Genomic DNA, 22,618 nt, shown 5'->3' with positions numbered 1-22,618 from the left:
TCCAAACAGTATCTTTCATATAGACACTCCTCCAGGGAGACATCCAAACAGGCTCTAATCACCTTCTCCTTACACAACAGCCTCTGAATACACTGGGCCTCAACCTCCACCACTTCATTCACTGAAGGACACGCCATGTTTCTACTTCCTGCTACACGCTCAGCCTCAGGCTGACATGAAGCAAACCTGTGACTCAGCAGGTTAGCTTCACAGAGTATGTTGCCATAGTAACTGACTCAGGGTTTCATCTCAGGCTGAACAAACTCAGAGTTTCACTGATCTTTCTGAAAAAGGACCCGGATCTTTGGCTCTGCAGGGAGGGTGCCTTTATTTTGAAATTAATGACCGGAAGCTTTACATTAGCGGAAGAAGGGGTGTAACTTCCTGGAAACAAAGAGGTTTATCAATAGTCTCTGATATCAGTCCGTGTTTGTTATCGATTTTCAGTTGCTCAGTAAAGCTCTCTGAGCCTCCCGGTGTCTGTCAGCGCGGTGATCCACGGGAACAAACCGGAGATCAAACCGCTAACATTCGCTGCCGCTGTTAGCTTTAGCTGCTGTTAGCCTAGCCGAGCTCATCCGAACGGAGTTAACTCGGTTGGTCCCGGATCGGACCGGACCGGGTGAGCAGCGGTTCTACCATGGGAGCCCACCGCAGTGAGGGAGGCCGGGACTGGCTGGAACAGGACGGACCGGAGCAGCCGGAACAGAGCCCGGTAAGAACAGCAGCTAACAGTGGCTAACGAGTTAGCTTAGCTAGCTTCTAGTCTGACTTCATTCTATCAGAGCGCGTCTTGAACAGTGTGTTGTGTTGTAACTGACGTCACTGCTGTTGACACTTAAACAAAAACAACAGTTGTTTGTTTTTCAGTAAAATAAACAGAACCTTTAATAAAACAACTCGACTCAGTTTAGATGAAACACTGTGACGTCATTGGTTAGACACGCTGTGACGTCATTGGTTAGACACTCTGTGACGTCATTGGTTAGACACATGGCTGCGGTCGAAAAGTCCCTACTATCGTCTTTTCCTAACCATTTCCCCTTGAGCTCGAAGGAAAACGTCACGAGGTCAAGGGAACATGTGAAGGAGAACTCCTAAGGTGCTGAGAGAATCCGACTGCACTTACACTGGGCCACGTAATGATGCACGGTGGATGTTGAGCGGCATTCATAAGGTCGGAGGTTCTGAGGTCTCGACCATTAACTCGTGGGGAAAAGTGCTTTGAACACGTGGTCGGAGCGGAATTTTTCACTGCTGAAGTGTAGCAACCTGAGGACCCCGAGTTGATGTGGCATGACTTCAGAGCAATGGCGGCCCCCTTTGCTACCAGCGAGTCAAATTATTTTTCTTAGGTAAAAAAAATGCATCTCAAAGACATCTTTAAGCAAATTCTCCACTGCTCCATGTAATTTGAATATTCCGTGTATAATTATGCGTAGAATTAGGAACATTGCCAACACCACATGTTAGCAAAATGTCTTCGACCTCCTCATTTAGCCAAAAAGGCTAACAACATCAGCCCAGCTCCACTGGGCTACAGCAGAGATAGCCTTGTACAGCTGTATTTGTTTACGTCCAAGGTCCAATGTGAGGCGATGAACGCACTTTTTCTGGAAGTAGGGGTTTTTCCGGGCTTTTCACGCCAGGTCCTCAGAAACCTCCGAGCCCTCTGAACGCAGCTGTCTTGATGTAGGTCTGCTGTGGTGAAACTACAATGTTCTGAAGATGGACTACAAAAAGTGCATCTTAGATAATGCGCCCCATTTGTTCTCACCGTGTTGGTTCATGCAGAATATATAAACGTGGACAACACATTGAGAGATATTGTTTAATTTACTAAGGAGCGAAGTGAATTAAAAAAGGAATATAGGCTACCAGCCACAAACTGAAACAAAGTGGTAGTGGATAGTGCCGGCGCCCCATGCACAGAGGCATCGCCTCGCTGCAGTGGCTGCAGGTTCGAATCCGGCTCGCAGCTCTTTGCTGCGTGTCAGTCCCCACTCTCTCTCTCTGTCTCCCCATTTCACTCTCTGTCCTGTCAATAAAGGCAAAAAGCCCATAAAAATAATCTTTAATTAATGATATTACTAAAGGCAGGCAATACAACAACGTTCAAATGAATAAATGACTGAAGCAAACTGAGCATATGTTACGGGTGCTAGGGATGTCCCGATCACATTTTTTTTGCATCCGATCCTTCATTTTGAAACCGAGTCCGATCCGATACTTTGCAAAGCATTAAGAAAGAAAAAAAAGAATGCATCCAAGTTGTCCCATAAGGTCTGTTTATCTTGGCTGTGATCTTTTTGGCTTCATTGTGGTCCTAGGGAAATTTCTCTATCCTTTTCAAAGCCTCCGCCAATGTTGGTTGGTTCTGGGGTTTTTTTTCTGTTTTTTTTACTTGCTGCCTCGAACTCGGCATGCTGTGATGGATGTTTCCTTTCCAGATGGCATATCAAATTGGTTGTGTTGAAATGAGCTCTGTCTTTTCCCCCTCATGAAACGCTAGACTTGCACATTTTACAAGTGGCTGTTGTGCTGCCTTCACCTTCCAGTGTATAAAAGTTCCATATTGCTGACGTTTTGCTAGCGCTACTAGCTGCCCATCATGAATGATTTTTTGACTAAGTTTGTTCTTGCTCGAGGGACCCTGTATCTATGGCCTGAAAGAAGGAGTTGAAATGAGTTGTGGAGCGGATGTGAAGGGTCGTGTATGATGGTGGTGGCTTTCAGTCTGACTGCCTGAATGTGGAGGTCTGAGAGAGAGAACTGTGTGATGCCTGTTGCTTTACTTGCATGTTTGATGACCTGTGACACTTTGGATTTGTCCTTTACAGAAAGATGTGTACCAGGATGAGATGTTTTAAGTGAGAACTGATCCAATGAGTGATCTGTAGACAAAATTAAAACTCCTCAGTGTCCTCAGCAAAAAGAGCCGTTGTTGTGCCTTTTTGTAGATTTGTTCAGAATGAACAGAGAAGGACCATGTTCTGTCCACCTCAATGCCCAAGTACCTAAAGGGCTCCACCTGCTCCACCTCCTGCCCTTTGATCATCAGTGGCTGCAGTAGTGTGTGGGCGGAGTCACCAGGTGTCACTCTCCTGCAGCAGCACAGCTCCTTAGTCATAGAGATGTTAAGCTCTAAGACGCTCTCCTCAGTAACAGTGACAATTGAAGCTACCTGCTGGTGATACGCTGTTAGGCTGTTAGAGTCCATCAGGTGAGCTACCAAGGCCATGTCATCAGTGTATTTGAAAAGTGTCATATTGTCCATGTTGCAGGTTATTTTGTTTGTGTAGATGGAAAACAGGATGGGAGATAAGACACAGCCTTGTGGGACCCCTGTGTTTATGACAGTGTTGGTGGATCTTTTTCCATTGACCATTACATGTTGTGATCTGTCCTGTAAAAAGTCTCTGATTCATTTAACCAGTGTTAAGTTGACCTGTAGTTCAGTGAGGCGGTCTGATAAGGCGTTGATGTTGACTGTGTTAAAAGCTGAGCAGAAGTCCATAAACAAAATCCTGGAACATGAGTGAGAGTGGTCCATGTTTTTAGTAACAGTGTCCAAAAGTGTCAGGCAGGTGTCTTCCACCCCTCGCTTTGCTTTATATGCAAACTGGAGTGGGTCCAGTTTGTCTGAAACTGAGGAGGTCAGAAGGTCACATATCATCTGTTCCATGCACTTGCATAGAACAGATGTTAGTGCCACTGGTTTATAATCTTTAGGGACCGTAGCTTTTGTGCTCTTAGGTATTGGAATGATGGTGGATTCTTTCCGTGTATGAGGAACAGAACCAGAGTCCAACAGCAGCTGGAAGAGCTGGGCCATGACATCCCCGAGTTGAGTGGCACATTCCCTCAGAAATCGACCATTTAGGTTGTCTGGGCCTGATGATTTCCTTGGGTTCACTCTGGACAGAAAGTGGACCACTTTATTTTTCTCAACTGTGACTGATGTGTGGGGGGCTTGGAGTGCTGGGGGTCTCATCTCTCAACGGGTGCCGAGTGTTATCAAACCTGCTGTAGATGAGGTGGGATTTCAGGGCATTTGATATGGGCAGGTTTAACTGCTCTCTGCCCATCATGGCATTGAGCCCTTGCCAGGCCTCCCTGACATTCCCTGTTGTAAATTTCCCCTCCACTTTGTTCTTGTAGTGGATTTTTGCTCCCCCGATTTCTGTCTGAACTCTTTCTCTAACTCATTTACTCGTTGCCTGTCACCATTTAAAAATGCCAGTTTCTTTTTATTTAGGCATGTTTTCAGGTCTTTTGTAACCCAGGGTTTGTTGCTGGGGTACAGTCTAACCTGCTTAGATGGAATGGCATAATCAGCACAAAAAGTCAGATAGGAGGAGATTGAGTCATTTAACAAGTTCAGATCAGAGTTGTTGTTTATGAAAAACACATCCCAATCAGTCGATTCTATGCAGCCCCTGAGAGCTTCAATAGAGTCATTGTCCCATGTTTTAATGATTTTGTTCTGGATTTTTTCTGTTTTCAATTTCTGCCTGTATTGTGGGAGTAAAACAATGACATTGTGGTCTGAACGACCCAGGGGTGGGTGGTAACATCACCGCATCACCGTAACTGACTAAGAGTTACACTGAACTGGCTTTGTGAAACGGAAAACTCAGAGTTTCATCTCAAGCTGAACAAACTTAGTTTTCACTGATCCTGCTTAGCATTATGCAGCTAACTGTTAGCATCATAGGGCTAAGTGTTACCATCATATGACTGACTCTTAGCATCATATGACAGGGTTCAACGCTAAGGTTTTTATTCACTTGCCCGGTCGGGCAAGTTGGTCAGAGATCTACTTGCCCGAAGTCGGTTTTTACTTGCCCTATCCACCTTATTTTTCACGGAAACACGGAGGCAAAACAGAACGCAGCCAGCTTCCGTTTTTTTATGCGACACTTCCGGTCCAGCACTCTTACCACTGTGTAAATGGGAATCGCCTTGTTGTTTACCTTGCTGAGTTTAGCTATATATATGTATATATCACATTTTTCACGTCACTATATCACCGCTTAGACTAATCTGATGTTTGTAAAGTCTATAAACACAATGACTGAACAAACATTAGTATTTTCTCTGTGTAATTAATAACATGGTTATCGTAGATTAGCTGTGCTAACCGTTAGCTGTTAGCCGTTAGCCGTGTCTGTAATAACTCACTAAACTCACAAAGTGGCCCGTGAAAAAAATATTTTTTCCAGCAGATGTCTTAGTTACAACATGATTGAGCTAATTGGAGTAGTTTCATGTCGTATCCGACAACGGGAGGCTTTTAACGGATGACGTCCTGTTAGCTTTGCTGCTAGTGTTAACGTTAGCTGTCCCTGTCAGCTGCAGCCACTGATGCTTTCTAGACATCGTGATTTCCCAAAACTGAATAAATACCACACATAGCAACACAAAACTGCTTTGCTAGCTCAATCATGTTGTAACAGCTGGATGGTTGATGCGTACATGCTGATTCGGGTGCTATCAGAGCCGATCCGTGCATCACTATGGCTTAATGATCAACTCAGTCAATTAAAACAACCCGTTCTGTGTTAGGAGTGTGTGTCGCTGACAGAAAGAAAGAAAGAAAAGGGAAAAAAAGATAGAAAAGCAGCGTACACCTCACATATTTATTTCTCACAGTTGCGCACACGTGTGGCTGGCATGCAGAAGCACCGTCTGTGTGTCTGTGTGTCGAGGGTGTGAGCCGCAGCTTCAGCTGCTCAGGTAGAGAGGCTGTGTAGCCCGCTGTGTTTTTTCACTGATTCGGTTCTGCAGGTTCTCTGCTGGTACACTGGAGACGGGGATCAAGCAGTTTGTCTCACTCGGGATAGATTGTGCTTTTTTGGTTCATAGTTTATGATTGACATACGATTTATTCGCGTTTAGAGGGAATAAATTTCCGTTATAATGGAAACGTGGGCACAGTTATCTAACGTTATACAAAATACACAGACTAACTAACTAACTAACTGATTGATTGACTAACATAAACAACTGAAAATTGAAAAAAATTTAGCTTGCACCGTTAGCTCCGGTGAGGGAAAGCGGCTGACCGGAAGTCACACACAAAAAAACGGAAGTTGATCACAATTTACTTCCGTGTTTGAAAATAAGGTGGATAAAAATTATTTAATTTAAACGGCTATCAATTAACAAAGACTGCAGTTATTTTTATGTTATGTTAATTCCTACACAAATATGACAGTGTCAGGGCTTAAAGTGAAAAATTTGTCAATCATTCTCCGTCTATAATTTTGCGCCCTACTTGAGCCATGCCCACCTCTATTTATTTTTCAACCCTCTCCAGTTCTGCTGTATTAACGTCGGGTTTAATATATTTTGCTTCCATCTCTCTGTCCTGCTCTACTCTACTTCAACGCTACTTAGCTCTCTCTCTCTACTCTACCAGTAGACTACCACATCCACCTGTTGCACTAAACGCACACAGCAGTGTTTCCTCTAGGATGGAGTTGTAGCAGCGGAGGTGAAGCACACACATGAAAAATAATTTTCACATGCGTGAAACTTTTTTGTATGCTTGCAAAGCACAGCCTGCTGGGATGTTTCTATGTATCTACTGGCACCAGAAGGGCTCTTTAGGACTAAGTACATACAGTACATGTGTGCACAGTATGAGCAGGTGAAATGTCTGTCTAGCTTACACATGAGGTGTCTCAAGATTTAGGAACATACAGTTGTATTGAATATAATCAAAGTAAAAAGTCACTTGACATGCTGCTGTTTTGTGCTATGACCTATTTAAGTGCTGGAAGTTGTTATTTACGTGACAACGCCTGAACGCAACACAAGTTCTGTCCGTCCTGGAAGAGGGATCCCTCCTCAGTTGCTCTTCCTGAGGTTTCTACCGTGTTTTTTTCCCCGTTAAAGGGTTTTTTGGGGAGTTTTTCCTGATCACCTGTGAGGGTCATAAGGACAGAGGGATGTTGTATGCTGTAAAGCCCTGTGAGGCAAATTGTGATTTGTGACATTGGGCTTTATGAATAAAATTTATTGATTGATTGATTGATTGAAGTTCAGCATGCTGTGCTGAACTTGTGCCGTGCTACGCGCACAGAGCAGCGTGTTTGTCTGTACGTAACAGCAGTCTGTTGGTTATTTACACACTGTCCATTTCAATAACTTTGTCAGCTGACAAACTGCACCGGGCTCGGGGTCAGGTTTGGTCAGGAAAATGCGGCCCGAGCCACTCTAGCGTGCTCACCTGTGTGTGTGGCGGAACTCCGCAGTGTGCGATACAGAGAGCAGAGGAGAATTGTTAACGCGTGACCATGTAGAGACAGAAATGACACGATGGCATAACACCATAAATAGTATATTGTTATGTTATTATATGAAGCGTCCGTCGCACAAAATAATATCAATGGGGGCTGTGGGCAGGACATTGTTACACAGCTGTGCCTGTGACTTCAGGCAGAGAGACCGCTGCATCAGAGCAGAAGGAGCACGTTTTAAAATACATTTATTTTATCAATTAGTTATTAACTTTGACTATTTTTAGCAACTTGCCCGATCAGGCAAGTGAGTTGTTAGTTTACATGCCCGACCGCGAGTTTTACTTGCCCCGGGCAATCGGGCAATCCTTATTGTTGAGCCCTGTATGACTAACTGTTAGCATCATATGACTGACTGTTAGCATCATATGACTAACTTAGCATCATATGACTAACTGTTAGCATCATATGACTGACTGTTAGCATCATATGACTAACTGTTAGCATCATATGACTGACTGTTAGCATCATATGACTAACTGTTAGCATCATACGGGTAACTGTTAGCATCATACGGCTAACTGTTAGCATGAAGACATTTTGACAGTTTCAGATATTAAATGTTCCTTATGTTGATTCATTGATCGGTTATTGATAATTACTGTGTGTGTGTGTGTGTGTGTGTGTGTGTGTGTGTAGAAGCCCTGGAACCTGATGATCAAACACAGACAGATTCACAGACGAGGACGACGCTCACACATGACTGTCAGGTCAGTACTACTTCAAATATATTAACATATACAAACATAAATATACGAACATATAAATATAATAATAATAATAATAATAATAATAATAATAAAATTAATGATGATGAGCACGGTGGTGTGGTGGTTAGCACTGTTGCCTCACAGCAAGATGGTTCCTGGTTCGATCCCAGGAGGAAGCCCTTCTGTATGGAGTTTACATGTTCTCCCCGTGCCAGCGTGGGTTTCCTCTGGGTACTCTGATATGTTCTCCCCGTGTCAGCGTGGGTTACCTCCGGGTACTCCGACATGTTCTCCTTGGGTCAGCGTGGGTTTTCTCCAGGTGCTCTGACATGTTCTCCCTGTGTCAGTGTGGGTTTCCTCCAGGTGCTCCGACATGTTCTCCTTGTGTCAGCGTGGGTTTCCTCCAGGTGCTCTGACATGTTCTCCCTGTGTCAGTGTGGGTTTCCTCCAGGTGCTCTGACATGTTCTCCTTGTGTCAGCGTGGGTTTCCTCCAGGTGCTCCGACATGTTCTCCTTGTGTCAGCGTGGGTTTCCTCCAGGTGCTCTGACATGTTCTCCCTGTGTCAGTGTGGGTTTCCTCCAGGTGCTCTGACATGTTCTCCTTGTGTCAGCGTGGGTTTCCTCCAGGTGCTCTGACATGTTCTCCCCGTGTCAGCGTGGGTTTCCTCCAGGTGCTCCGACATGTTCTCCTTGTGTCAGTGTGGGTTTCCTCCAGGTGCTCCGACATGTTCTCCTTGTGTCAGCGTGGGTTTCCTCCAGGTGCTCTGACATGTTCTCCCTGTGTCAGCGTGGGTTTCCTCCAGGTGCTTTGACATGTTCTCCCCGTGTCAGCGTGGGGTTCCTCCAGGTGCTCCGACATGTTCTCCTCACGTCAGCGTGGGTTTCCTCCAGGTGTTCTGACATGTTCTCCTTGTGTCAGCGTGGGTTTCCTCCAGGTGCTCCGACATGTCCTCCTCATGTCAGCGTGGGTTTCCTCCAGGTGCTCTGACATGTTCTCCCCGTGTCAGCGTGGGTTTCCTCCAGGTGCTCCGACATGTTCTCCTCACGTCAGCGTGGGTTTCCTCCAGGTGTTCTGACATGTTCTCCTTGTGTCAGTGTGGGTTTCCTCCAGGTGCTCCGACATGTCCTCCTCATGTCAGCGTGGGTTTCCTCCAGGTGCTCTGACATGTTCTCCCCGTGTCAGCGTGGGTTTCCTCCAGGTGCTCTGACATGTTCTCCCCGTGTCAGCGTGGGTTTCCTCCAGGTGCTCTGAAATGTTCTCACTGTGTCAGCGTGGGTTTCCTCCAGGTGCTCTGACATGTTCTCCCTGTGTCAGCGTGGGTTTCCTCCAGGTGCTCTGACATATTCTCCCTGTGTCAGCGTGGGTTTCCTCCAGGTGCTCTGACATGTTCTCCCTGTGTCAGCGTGGGTTTCCTCCAGGTGCTCTGACATGTTCTCCCTGTGTCAGCGTGGGTTTCCTCCAGGTGCTCTGACATGTTCTCCCTGTGTCAGCGTGGGTTTCCTCCAGGTGCTCTGACATGTTCTCCCTGTGTCAGCGTGGGTTTCCTCCAGGTGCTCCGACATGTTCTCCCCGTGTCAGCGTGGGGTTCCTCCAGGTGCTCCGACATGTTCTCTTCATGTCAGCGTGGGTTTCCTCCAGGTGTTCTGACATGTTCTCCTTGTGTCAGTGTGGGTTTCCTTCAGGTGCTCTGACATGTTCTCCCCGTGTCAGCGTGGGGTTCCTCCAGCTGCTCCGACATGTTCTCCCCGTGTCAGCGTGGGGTTCCTCCAGGTGCTCTGACATGTTCTCCCTGTGTCAGCGTGGGTTTCCTCCAGGTGCTCCGACATGTTCTCCTCGTGTCAGCGTGGGGTTCCTCCAGGTGCTCCGACATGTTCTCCTCATGTCAGCGTGGGTTTCCTCCAGGTGCTCTGACATGTTCTCCCCGTGTCAGCGTGGGGTTCCTCCAGGTGCTCTGACATGTTCTCCCCGTGTCAGCGTGGGGTTCCTCCAGGTGCTCCGACATGTTCTCCTCATGTCAGCGTGGGTTTCCTCCAGGTGCTCCGACATGTTCTCCTCATGTCAGCGTGGGTTTCCTCCGGGTGTTCCGACATGTTCTCATCGTGTCAGCGTGGGTTATCTCCGGGTGTCTCTGACATGTTCTCCCTGTGTCAGCGTGGGTTTCCTCCGGGTGTTCCGACATGTTCTCCCTGTGTCAGCGTGGGTTTCCTCCAGGTGCTCTGACATGTTCTCCCTGTGTCAGCGTGGGTTTTCTCCAGGTGTTCCGACATGTTCTCCCTGTGTCAGCGTGGGTTTCCTCCAGGTGCTCTGACATGTTCTCCCTGTGTCAGCGTGGGTTTCCTCCAGGTGCTCTGACATGTTCTCCCTGTGTCAGCGTGGGTTTCCTCCAGGTGCTCTCACATGTTCTCCCTGTGTCAGCGTGGGTTTCCTCCAGGTGCTCTCACATGTTCTCCCTGTGTCAGTGTGGGTTTCCTCCGGGTGCTCCGACATGTTCTCCCTGTGTCAGCGTGGGACATACAGTACAGGCCAAAAGTTTGGACACACCTTCTCATTCAATGCGTTTTCTTTATTTTCATGACTATTTACATTGTAGATTCTCACTGAAGGCATCAAAACTATGAATGAACACATGTGGAGTTATGTACTTAACAAAAAAAGGTGAAATAACTGAAAACATGTTTTATATTCTAGTTTCTTCAAAATAGCCACCCTTTGCTCTGATTACTGCTTTGCACACTCTTGGCATTCTCTCCATGAGCTTCAAGAGGTAGTCACCTGAAATTGTTTCCACTTCACAGGTGTGCCTTATCAGGGTCTGTACTGTAAATATATAAAAATATGAACACACAGACATATAAACATATAAATATATGAACACAGAAACATATACATATATGAACACACAGACATATAAACATATAAATATATGAACACACAAACATATAAATATATGAACACACAAATATATATAAATATATGAACACACAAACATATAAATATATGAACACACAGACATATAAATATATAAATATGTGAACACACAGACATAAATATATAAAAATATGAACACACAAACATATAAACATATAAATATATGAACACACAAACATATAAACATATAAATATATGAACACAGACATATAAATATATAAAAATATGAACACACAAATGTATACACATATAAATATATGAACACACAAACATATAAACATATAAATATATGAACACACAGACATAAATATATAAATATATGAACACACAGACATATAAATATATGAACACATACACATATAAATATATGAACATATAAATATATGAACATATAAACATAAATACATGAACACACAAACATATACATATAAATTTATGAACACATAAACATAAATATATGAACACATACACATATAAACATATACATATATACATTTATGAACACAAACATAAATATATGAACACATACACATATAAATACATGAACACACAAACATATAAACATATACATATATAAATTTATGAACACATAAACATAAATATATGAACACATACACATAAATATATGAACACACAAACATGTAAACATATACATATATAAATATATGAATACATACACATATAAACATATACATATATAAATATATGAACACATACACATGTAAACATATACATATATAAATATATGAACACATATAGATATATGAACACATACACATATAAACATATAAATATATAAACATATCAACATATAAATATATAAACACATAAACATATAAATATATGAACACATAAACATATAAAGATACACAGGACTCCAGTCGCAGCCCCTGAGTGTAGCTTTAAATCATCCTGAAACATCATGTCTCTACAGTTTTGTCCATGTGACCTGCATCAGACGCAGAGATGAGTGTCAATGACATCACAGTGACCTCATCACTCACTACCAGACTTCCCTCCTCTCACACACACACACACACACACACACACACACACACACACACACACACACACGGACACGGACATGGACACAGCGGTGGACTCACAACACTCATTTGACAACATGGAAAAGAAAAAAAAAAAACGTCTACAGATCTGCAGGTCATACACGAGCCAGTCGTTAAAAAAACAACCTCACACTGACTCCAAAAATGATCACAACAGTCTGAAGTCCTGATTTAAACTGTCTCCATCAGTTACTGCACTCTGAGAGATTTACACATGACTGATTGATTTATTGATCGCCCTCAGTGAAATTGACCCACCAAAATAAACAGTGAGTGATCAGACAGCAGCAGGTCTGACGAACAAACTGGTTTCACTGGGTCTTACACTGTGTGTGTGTGTGTGTGTGTGTGTGTGTGTGTGTGTGTGTAGTTACACTGATCCTCAGGTGTCCATGGACCTATTGAGGGCGGTGCTTCAGCCCAGCTTCAACGATGACATCATGGCTGTGTTCAGGAAGTACCATAAGGTGAGGGATGGATGGTTTGTGAGCAGGTGTGGATACCTGCTGATAGCAGAGCTCCGCCTACTTCAGAGCAGCTTGTTTAAAGTTCTCAGTAGTTCATCATCATCATCATAATCATCATGAGCCCAGGTGTGTTTGAGACGGACACATGAAAAACCGATGAGGCTGTAACTCCTTCAGGTCTGTCTGTTCCTGCCGGTCCTTCACCCGTCATCTCCATTCTAAACACTGGGTAACCATGGTAACAGCGGTGGTTACAGTCTCTATTGTAGTGAAACAAATATAAAGAATGCACATCCTCCGAATCAACTTATTCCAATCGGTGCTGACATCAAAGGGAAAACTTAAGAAATCAGGATTTGTCGCACACGATGTATTGCTGCTCCCGTGCTTTATTCCCACACCAAACAAATAAGCAACGTTTCGCCTCATGTAGGAGGCTTCATCAGGCTTACAGAGTAAAGGTCAGTCCCTCTTTTTATAGCATGTCCTCCAATAAGGGTGAGGCTATCTGGAGACCTACAAAATACATATAGGAATAATATTATTTCTCAATCAATCACAGATGCATTTTACCATGTTTTTCACAGATTCAGTTAATAATAATAAAAGTGTATTAATTCAATCTGTGAAAAACATGGTAAAATGCATCTGAGGCGAAACGTTGCTTATTTGTTTGGTGTGAGAATAAGGCACGGGAGCAGCAATACATCGTGTGCGACAAATCCTGATTTCTACAGTCTCTTTTGTACCCACTAACATTAGTTCTGAGTCCACCTCCAGCATACGCACCGCAGGCATGTCAAGAGCCCGACCTCAGAGTTACAGGGAGTGCGATTGTCACGCAGCCATGTCTGGTTATCTCTATTTAACATTTGTTATCTCTACGTAACAAAGTTAGTTATTTCTACACAACATTTGTTATCTCTACGTAAAATTTCTTATCTTTACCTAACATTTTGTTATCTCTACGCAACATTTCTTATCTCTACATGTTTGTAATCTCTACGTAACATTTGTTATCTCTACGTAACAAATTCTGATATCTCTACATAACGTTTATTTCTACATTAACATTTGATATCTCTACCTGATGTTTGTTATCTCTACGTAACAAAGTTTGTTATATCAACGTAGCAAACATTATGTAATTTTTGTTATCTCTACCTAACAGTTTGTCATCTTTACGCAACGTTTGTTGTCTCTACATGTTTGTAATCTCTACGTTTGTCATCTCTACGTAATGTTTGTTATCTCTACATTACGTTTGTTATCTCTATGCAACATTTTTTATCTATACGTATACGTAACATTTGTTATCTCTATGCAACAAAGTTTATTTCTATGTAAAGTTTATCTCTATGCAACAAAGTTTATCTCTATGTAAAGTTTATCGCTATGCAACAAAGTTTATCTCTATGTAAAGTTTATCTCTATGCAACAAAGTTTACCTCTATGTAACGTTTGTTACCTACGTAACAAAGTTTGTTATCTCTATGTAACAAAGTTCTTTGTCTCTACGTAACGTTTATCTCAAGATAAGAAAATAATTTGTGATATCTGTTAAGGCACGGCTGTTCTTGGCATTAGTGGAAATAAATGTTTGTACGTCTTTCTAAACCCTATCCAATACAAACAGTGTTGGCTGGTTGCTATGATTACCAGGTGGAGGAGGCAGATGTGTCAGTAAAGTTCTCATGCTGTTGTTTTTGTCGCAGTTCTTTGAAAAGGCAGCAGAGAATGTGAAGGAAAATGTTGGAGACGACGTTCAGACTGACCAGCTGATCAGAGAGGCCTGCAGGAACGTTCTAGAACATGTGAGCTCACTCCCTGTTGTCTGACCTGTGACCCAGCTGGTCATACGCCCACCAGTACTCACCTGTGTCTCTGTGATGTTGTGCTTCACTTCCTGTTTTACACACTAAATGTTCAGACACAGACAGCAAATGATGTCAGTGATGATGTCACTGTGACATCACTCCAGTTGTTCTACAGGGTTACTATGGTCTCCTCTGATGTTATCACCAGGCCAAGCAGCTGTTTCCAGAGGGGGAGGTGAAGAGGGCGGGGTCAGAGGTCGCCATCAAGGTAGGACATGACCAGTGAGATCATCTAGAGCCTGCTGTGACCTGTTCCAGTTCTGATGTGGTTCTCTGTGTCCTGTCAGAGGTCCAGAACTGCTGATGAAGACTACATTCAGAGAGGAAGCCCCCTCCCAAAGAAGGTACCCTTACCTCTCAGGTGTTTGTTTGGCAGTCAGATGACCAGGTTCAGGTGACGTCACTTTACCAGACGTTAAGGACCACAGTATCAGTCAGACCAGTAACCTCTGTGTGCTTCTAACTTTTGACCGACAGGTGTGTCACGTGACAGACAGGTGTTCCAGGTGACCGACAGGTATGTCAGGTGACAGACAGGTGTTCCAGGTGACCAACAGGTGTGTCAGGTGTGTCAGGTGACAGACAGGTGTGACAGGTGACAGACAGGTGTTCCAGGTGACCAACAGGTGTGTCAGGTGTGTCAGGTGACAGACAGGTGTGACAGGTGACAGACAGGTGGGTCAGGTGTGTCAGGTGACAGACAGGTGACAGACAGGTGTGTCAGATGTGTCAGGTGACAGACAGGTGTGTCAGGTGACAGACAGGTGTGTCAGGTGACAGACAGGTGTGTCAGATGTGTCAGGTGACAGACAGATGTGTCAGATGTGTCAGGTGACCGACAGGTGTGTCAGATGTGTCAGGTGACCGACAGGTGTGTCAGGTGACAGGTGTGACAGGTGACAGACAGGTGGGTCAGGTGTGTCAGGTGACGGGTGTGTCAGATGTGTCAGGTGACAGACAGATGTGTCAGATGTGTCAGGTGACCGACAGGTGTGTCAGGTGACAGGTGTGACAGGTGACAGACAGGTGGGTCAGGTGTGTCAGGTGACGGGTGTGTCAGATGTGTCAGGTGACAGACAGGTGTGTCAGGTGACAGACAGGTGTTCCAGGTGACCAACAGGTGTGTCAGGTGTGTCAGGTGACAGACAGGTGTGACAGGTGACAGACAGGTGGGTCAGGTGTGTCAGGTGACGGGTGTGTCAGATGTGTCAGGTGACAGACAGGTGTGTCAGGTGACAGACAGGTGTTCCAGGTGACCAACAGGTGTGTCAGGTGTGTCAGGTGACAGACAGGTGTGACAGGTGACAGACAGGTGGGTCAGGTGTGTCAGGTGACAGACAGGTGACAGACAGGTGTGTCAGATGTGTCAGGTGACAGACAGGTGTGTCAGGTGACAGACAGGTGTGTCAGATGTGTCAGGTGACAGACAGATGTGTCAGATGTGTCAGGTGACCGACAGGTGTGTCAGGTGACAGGTGTGACAGGTGACAGACAGGTGGGTCAGGTGTGTCAGGTGACGGGTGTGTCAGATGTGTCAGGTGACAGACAGGTGTGTCAGGTGACAGACAGGTGTTCCAGGTGACCGACAGGTGTGTCAGGTGACCGACAGGTGTTCCAGGTGACCGACAGGTGTGTCAGGTGACAGACAGGTGTGTCAGATGTGTCAGGTGACAGACAGGTGTGTCAGGTGACAGACAGGTGTGTCAGATGTGTCAGGTGACAGACAGGTGACAGACAGATGTGTCAGGTGACAGACAGGTGTGTCAGGTGACAGACAGGTGTTCCAGGTGACCTATAGGTGTGTCAGGTGACAGACAGGTGTTCCAGGTGACCGACAGGTGTGTCAGGTGACAGACAGGTGTGTCAGATGTGTCAGGTGACAGACAGGTGACAGACAGGTGTGTCAGATGTGTCAGATGACAGACAGGTGTGTCAGATGTGTCAGATGACAGACAGGTGTGTCAGATGTGTCAGGTGACAGACAGGTGACAGACAGATGTGTCAGATGTGTCAGGTGACAGACAGGTGTGTCAGATGTGTCAGGTGACAGACAGGTGTGTCAGATGTATCAGGTGACAGACAGGTGACAGACAGATGTGTCAGATGTGTCAGGTGACAGACAGGTGTGTCAGATGTGTCAGGTGACAGACAGGTGTGTCAGGTGACAGACAGGTGACAGACAGGTGTGACAGTTGACAGACAGGTGACAGACAGGTGTGACAGGTGACAGACAGGTGTGACAGTTGACAGACAGGTGTGACAGGTGACAGACAGGTGTAACAGGTGCAGAGTCCTGCACTGGGTCGGGTACCTGCAAAAACAGCTGATTTGCGGGTGTTGAAGTGTTTCTCTGATGGATTACTTCTCTCCTCGATGGATTCTAAAAACACGTGACGGCTCGTAACTGCTGAACGTCGCTCTGAACAGAAAGTAAGTCTATTATTACACATGTAAAGTTCCTTTACATAGATTAAAAGTTTAAAAGCATTAAACGTAACAAACGAGTGCTTTTACACTCGTATGGGAGAAGAACACAGAGGGTTGATGATGGAGCTGAAGTCAGGTTTTTATTGTGAGAGCTGCTTCATTCAGGTCGTTGTTTACTCACTGGCACCTTAACTGTGGCGATATGCTGTTCAATATTCAGCCAATATGACCCAAAATGATTACTTTAAATCCGGGTTATGGGTCGGGCTGCGGGTCGTGTTTCAACGGGTCGGCCTGATCCGCGGGTTTGCGGTTCGGGTGCGGGTTTGTACGTCGCCGGGTCGGGTCGGGTCGGGGCGGATCTTGAAAACTGGACCCGTGCAGGACTCTGGTCAGGTGACACACAGGTGTCTCAGTTGACAGATAGGTGTGTCAGGTGACAGACAGGTGACAGCATGGATGGGATCTTTAACTGTGATCATCATGTGTCCACAGAGACGAACTCGTCCAGGTTTGGCAGTGGTTTCCTCTGATCGACCTCACACCTTCTCCACTCAGTGAGTACCTGACATTATCATCATCATCATCAGTATCCAGGTAGATTAGAATACCTGACCTACCTGTGACCTTCCTGTCCTCAGAGTGAAGCTCAAGTCTGATCCCATCAAGAGAGAAGGACCAAAGGTGAGTCTCACACACACACACACACACACACACACAGGTAACACAGATGGACTCACCCAAATGTTACAGCAGCTGATTTTCATCATCTGACTCATCATCAAGAAACCACCAGAGATATTCGTTCATTCATTCATTCATCAGTCCAGTAATGACCTACTGAATAATGTGTGTGTTTCAGTGGGATCCATCCAGACTGAACGAAGGTAGCACGTTTGTTCTCGGCTCCAGAGCCAACAAGTGAGTCAGCAACATGTAAACATTGTGTAAACATTGTGTAAACATGGTGTAAACATGGTGTAAACATCATGTAAACATCTTGCAAACATCTTGTAAACCTGGGGGGTATTCCATCAAGCAGGCTAAAGGCAAATCCAGGCTTAAATGGCCAAGTCTGGCTAATGTGAGCCAGAGTTCTGTTCTATCAAAGTGGCTAAGATTAGCCTCACATCGGTAACCACGGAAACCATGGTTCTGGCTAAGCCTGATATATCGAGCTAAACTCCGGTTTCCGTTCCATCAAACTGAGCCACAACTCCGTTCCATCAAGGTGGTTAACCTGAATCCCAGCCTAGTAACCATGGTAACTTATGCTGCCGGGCAATCCTGGTCTGTAGCAGGATTAAGGTGAGGATTAGCTCCATCTATGATCAAAAAATGTTCAATAGACAAGAACAGACACCTAAAAGATAGTTCTGCCAGTGCTTTACACACTCACAACTGTCATGTGATGATAAAATAATATGTAGATCATAAAATATATAACATCATTAATAAAAAAAATTAACTACTAAAAAACAAAGTAAAATGTAATAAAAATAAGATAATTTAAATATAACAGTAAAGCCAAAATCAATTTAATAAAAACAAAATTATAATAAAATGAAACTGAGGCGTTCACAGGGGCGGTGTCGTACCTGCAGGGTGTTAGAGTCTCCGTCAGGTGTTGTTCACAGGTGTGGTGTCGTACCCGTGGGGTGTTAATCTTGACCCCACAGTTTTATCCAACTTTAGGCCTATCTCCAAGCTTCCTTTTTTTTCTAAGGTCTTGGAGAAGGTGGTTAATGAACAGCTGCAGTCTTTTATTGATCTAAATGGCATTTCCGAGAAGTTCCAGTCTGGTTTTAAGTCACGTCATAGCACAGAAACGGCGCTTTTAAGAATTTTAAATGACCTTCTTTTGACAGTTGACTCTGGTAACTCTGCGGTCCTGGTCCTTCTGGATCTGACGGCTGCCTTTGATACGGTGGATCACAACATTCTCCTGTCTCGCTTAAACACCTGTGTGGGCATTAAGGGTACTGTTCTTAAGTGGTTTCAGTCCTACCTCTCAGACAGGAGCTTCTCTGTCCAGCTGGGCCATTATTCTTCAGCCACTTCCCCCCTGAGCTGTGGGGTACCTCAGGGTTCTATTTTGGGCCCCCTCCTCTTTTCAATATATATGTTGCCATTGGGATCCATATTCAGAAAGCACAATGTCTCATTTCATTGCTTTGCAGATGACGTACAAATCTATCTGCCTTTTAAAAACAAATGAGCAAGCCTCTGTTCAGGTGTTATTAGACTGCCTCAATGATATCCGATCTTGGATGGAAGTGAACTTTCTCTCCATGAACAAAAATAAAACTGAGATTATTTTATTCGGCCAACAAAATCTGTTAGATGGGTATGACAGCGCCATTGACACCCTTAAGTCTCACTGCCACCCTTTTGCAAGGAACCTTGGTGTTATTTTGGACATTGACTTTAGGTTTGATAAGCAGATAAGCTCTATTGTCAAAACGAGCTTCTTCCAGCTAAGACTATTAGCTAAAGTAAAGGCTTATCTCCCCCGAGATTATTTTGAGAAAGTTATTCACACCTTTGTTACATCACGCCTAGACTACTGTAACTCTTTGTTTGTTGGTCTTGACCAGTCAGCACTGCGCCGTTTACAGGTAGTCCAAAATGCAGCCGCCCGCCTGCTGACTGGAAAGAAACAGCGTGATCGCATCAGTCCCACCCTTGCATCTTTGCACTGGCTGCCTGTTAATTTTAAGATCCAGTTCAAGGTTTTATTAATTGTTTTTAAGTGTTTAAATGGTCTGGCACCGTCTTATTTATCAGAGCTTGTACAGCCTCACAGTACTTCTAGAGCACTTAGGTCGTCAAACCAGCTGCTCCTGGCAGTACCTCGGTCCAGACTCTCTACTCGTGGGGACAGAGCCTTCTCAGTGGCGGCCCCAAAGCTGTGGAACAGCCTACCTTTCCAGGTTAGAGCTGCACAGTCTGTTGAGCACTTTAAAACATTACTGAAAACCCATCTTTTCTCCTTAGCATTCAGTCCCTGCTAGGCAAGAATCCTTGGCTTTTACTTTTTTTTTACTCTTTTATTTCCTTTTTTAATCCAATTTTAGTTTTTTAAATTGAGCTCTTACTATTTCCTTTGTTTTATTTATTATGATATTTGTGTATGATTATTTTATATTTCAATAACTGTACAGCACTTTGGTCAACTGAGGTTGTTTTTAAATGTGCTTTATAAATAAAGTTTGACTTGACTTGACTTTGACTTACAGTCTCTGTCAGGTGGCGTTCACAGGGGTGGTGTCGTACCCGTGGGGTGTTACAGTCTCTGTCAGGTGGCGTTCACAGGGGTGGTGTCGTACCCGTGGGGTGTTACAGTCTCTGTCAGGTGGCGTTCACGGGTGGTGTCGTACCCGTGGGGTGTTACAGTCTTCGTCAGGTGGCGTTCACAGGGGTGGTGTCGTACCCGTGGGGTGTTACAGTCTCTGTCAGGTGGCGTTCACAGGGGTGGTACCGTACCCGTGGGGTGTTACAGTCTTCGTCAGGTGGCGTTCACAGGGGTGGTGTCGTACCCGTGGGGTGTTACAGTCTTCGTCAGGTGGCGTTCACAGGGGTGGTGTCGTACCCGTGGGGTGTTACAGTCTTCGTCAGGTGGCGTTCACAGGGGTGGTACCGTACCCGTGGGGTGTTACAGTCTCTGTCAGGTGGCGTTCACAGGGGTGGTACCGTACCCGTGGGGTGTTACAGTCTTCGTCAGGTGGCGTTCACAGGGGTGGTGTTGTACCCGTGGGGTGTTACAGTCTTCGTCAGGTGGCGTTCACAGAGGTAGTGTCGTACCCGTGGGGTGTTACAGTCTTCGTCAGGTGGCGTTCACAGGGGTGGTGTCGTACCCGTGGGGTGTTACAGTCTTCGTCAGGTGGCGTTCACAGGGGTGGTGTCGTACCCGTGGGGTGTTACAGTCTTCGTCAGGTGGCGTTCACAGGGGTGGTACCGTACCCGTGGGGTGTTACAGTCTTCGTCAGGTGGCGTTCACAGGGGTGGTACCGTACCCGTGGGGTGTTACAGTCTTCGTCAGGTGGCGTTCACAGGGGTGGTGTCGTACCCGTGGGGTGTTACAGTCTTCGTCAGGTGGCGTTCACAGGGGTGGTGTCGTACCCGTGGGGTGTTACAGTCTTCGTCAGGTGGCGTTCACAGGGGTGGTGTCGTACCCGTGGGGTGTTACAGTCTCTGTCAGGTGGCGTTCACAGAGGTAGTGTCGTACCCGCGGGGTGTTACAGTCTTCGTCAGGTGGCGTTCACAGGGGTGGTGTCGTACCCGTGGGGTGTTACAGTCTTCGTCAGGTGGCGTTCACAGGGGTGGTGCCGTACCCGTGGGGTGTTACAGTCTCTGTCAGGTGGCGTTAACAGAGGTAGTGTCGTACCCGTGGGGTGTTACAGTCTTCGTCAGGTGGCGTTCACAGGGGTGGTGTCGTACCCGTGGGGTGTTACAGTCTCTGTCAGGTGGCGTTCACAGAGGTAGTGTCGTACCCGCGGGGTGTTACAGTCACTGTCTTTTTGTGGCGGGCTGTAAACGTGTTAATTTGAACATGGAGGTCATGTTTCAGCCCTAGAGGTTACCGCTTGTGTCATGTGACCATGTTGACCTCACCAACATGGTCACATGATGTAAAGTGAGGTCACTGCGTCACTTTTGTACATTACTACTGTTCATGAAAAGTATCAACAGGAAGTGAGTCATCATGTGTTGTGATGTCACTGCAGGGCACTGGGGATGGGCGGGACCAGAGGACGCATCTACATCAAACATGCTGATCTGTTCAAGGTAAAGTGTGTGTGTGTGTGTGTGTGTGTGTGTGTGACCATGTTCATCATCTACACGTCAATAAAGATCAATGACTTGTGTTCAAGTTCCGACAGAAAACATCTGTTTCCCTCTGAGCACTGAAGAACACACTCACCTGAGCCTCACCTGTGTGTGTGTGTGTGTGTGCGTGCGAGCGCGTGCGTGCGTGCGTGCGTGTGTGTGTGTGTGTCTGTCTGTCTCAGTATGCCGCAGATGCGAAGGATAAGCAGTGGCTGGCAGAGAGACACCACATGAGAGCCACCGGAGGGAAGATGGTGAGAGGACCAATCATTTAACATAAACACAACACTGAGATTCCTACTGCACCTGAACACAGCATAGACACTAAGCTACCTTCACACTGCGCCTGAACACAGCAGAGACACTGAGCTGCCTTCACACTGCACCTGAACACAGCACTTAGCCGCCTTCACACTGCACCTGAACACAGCAGACACTTAGCCACCTTCACACTGTGCCTGAACACAGCAGACACTTAGCCACCTTCACACTGCGCCTGAACACAGCAGACACTTAGCCACCTTCACACTGCACCTGAACACAGCAGAGACACTGAGCTGCCTTCACACCACACTTGTGTTTGTGTCCAGGCCTACCTGCTGATTGAGGAGGACATCCAGGATCTGTCTCGTAGTGATGAGTACAAGTGAGTCTGATGTCACTCCTCTGTCTCCATGGTAATTGAGGTTTGTCTGTCTGTGGTTACCATGGTAACAGGTGTGTGTGTGGGTGTGCGTGTGCGCGCAGGGACTGCCCGGATGTCAGGATGGACGAGTTGAAGCCATTCTCAGTTCCTCTGTGGATGGTGGAGAAGATGCAGAGAGCCATGGAGGCTCAGAGAGATGCTGACCTCTGACCCCACCCCCCACCACACCAATAGATCATTGTGAAACCTGAGCAGACGCTGTAGAAACAATGAACCAATAAGGGGGAAGAGAGATTTATCATGTGATTGTTATGGTTACTGCTGTTTTTTTTTTTAAATAAAAAACTAAAAAACTCTG

The 22,618-nt window shown here is 45.6% G+C and overlaps 1 protein-coding gene across 1 annotated transcript; it reads left to right on the top strand.

Moving 5' to 3' along the window:
• The first annotated feature begins 476 nt into the window (after positions 1 to 476).
• Positions 477 to 22,617, top strand: LOC117256856 (deoxynucleotidyltransferase terminal-interacting protein 1). The gene is made up of 13 exons (XM_078172090.1): positions 477 to 715; positions 7,947 to 8,017; positions 12,384 to 12,480; positions 14,196 to 14,294; positions 14,506 to 14,565; positions 14,645 to 14,701; positions 17,280 to 17,341; positions 17,426 to 17,468; positions 17,647 to 17,705; positions 21,512 to 21,572; positions 21,797 to 21,868; positions 22,205 to 22,260; positions 22,362 to 22,617. Exons 1-13 carry the CDS (start codon positions 641 to 643, stop codon positions 22,468 to 22,470), a joined length of 921 nt encoding a protein of 306 aa, XP_078028216.1. The 5' UTR covers positions 477 to 640; the 3' UTR covers positions 22,471 to 22,617.
• The last annotated feature ends 1 nt before the right edge of the window (position 22,618 follows it).

Source organism: Epinephelus lanceolatus, chromosome 1 (assembly GCF_041903045.1).
Source record: "Epinephelus lanceolatus isolate andai-2023 chromosome 1, ASM4190304v1, whole genome shotgun sequence".
NCBI lineage: Eukaryota > Metazoa > Chordata > Actinopteri > Perciformes > Serranidae > Epinephelus > Epinephelus lanceolatus.
This window is presented reverse-complemented; position numbering and strand designations above follow the sequence as displayed.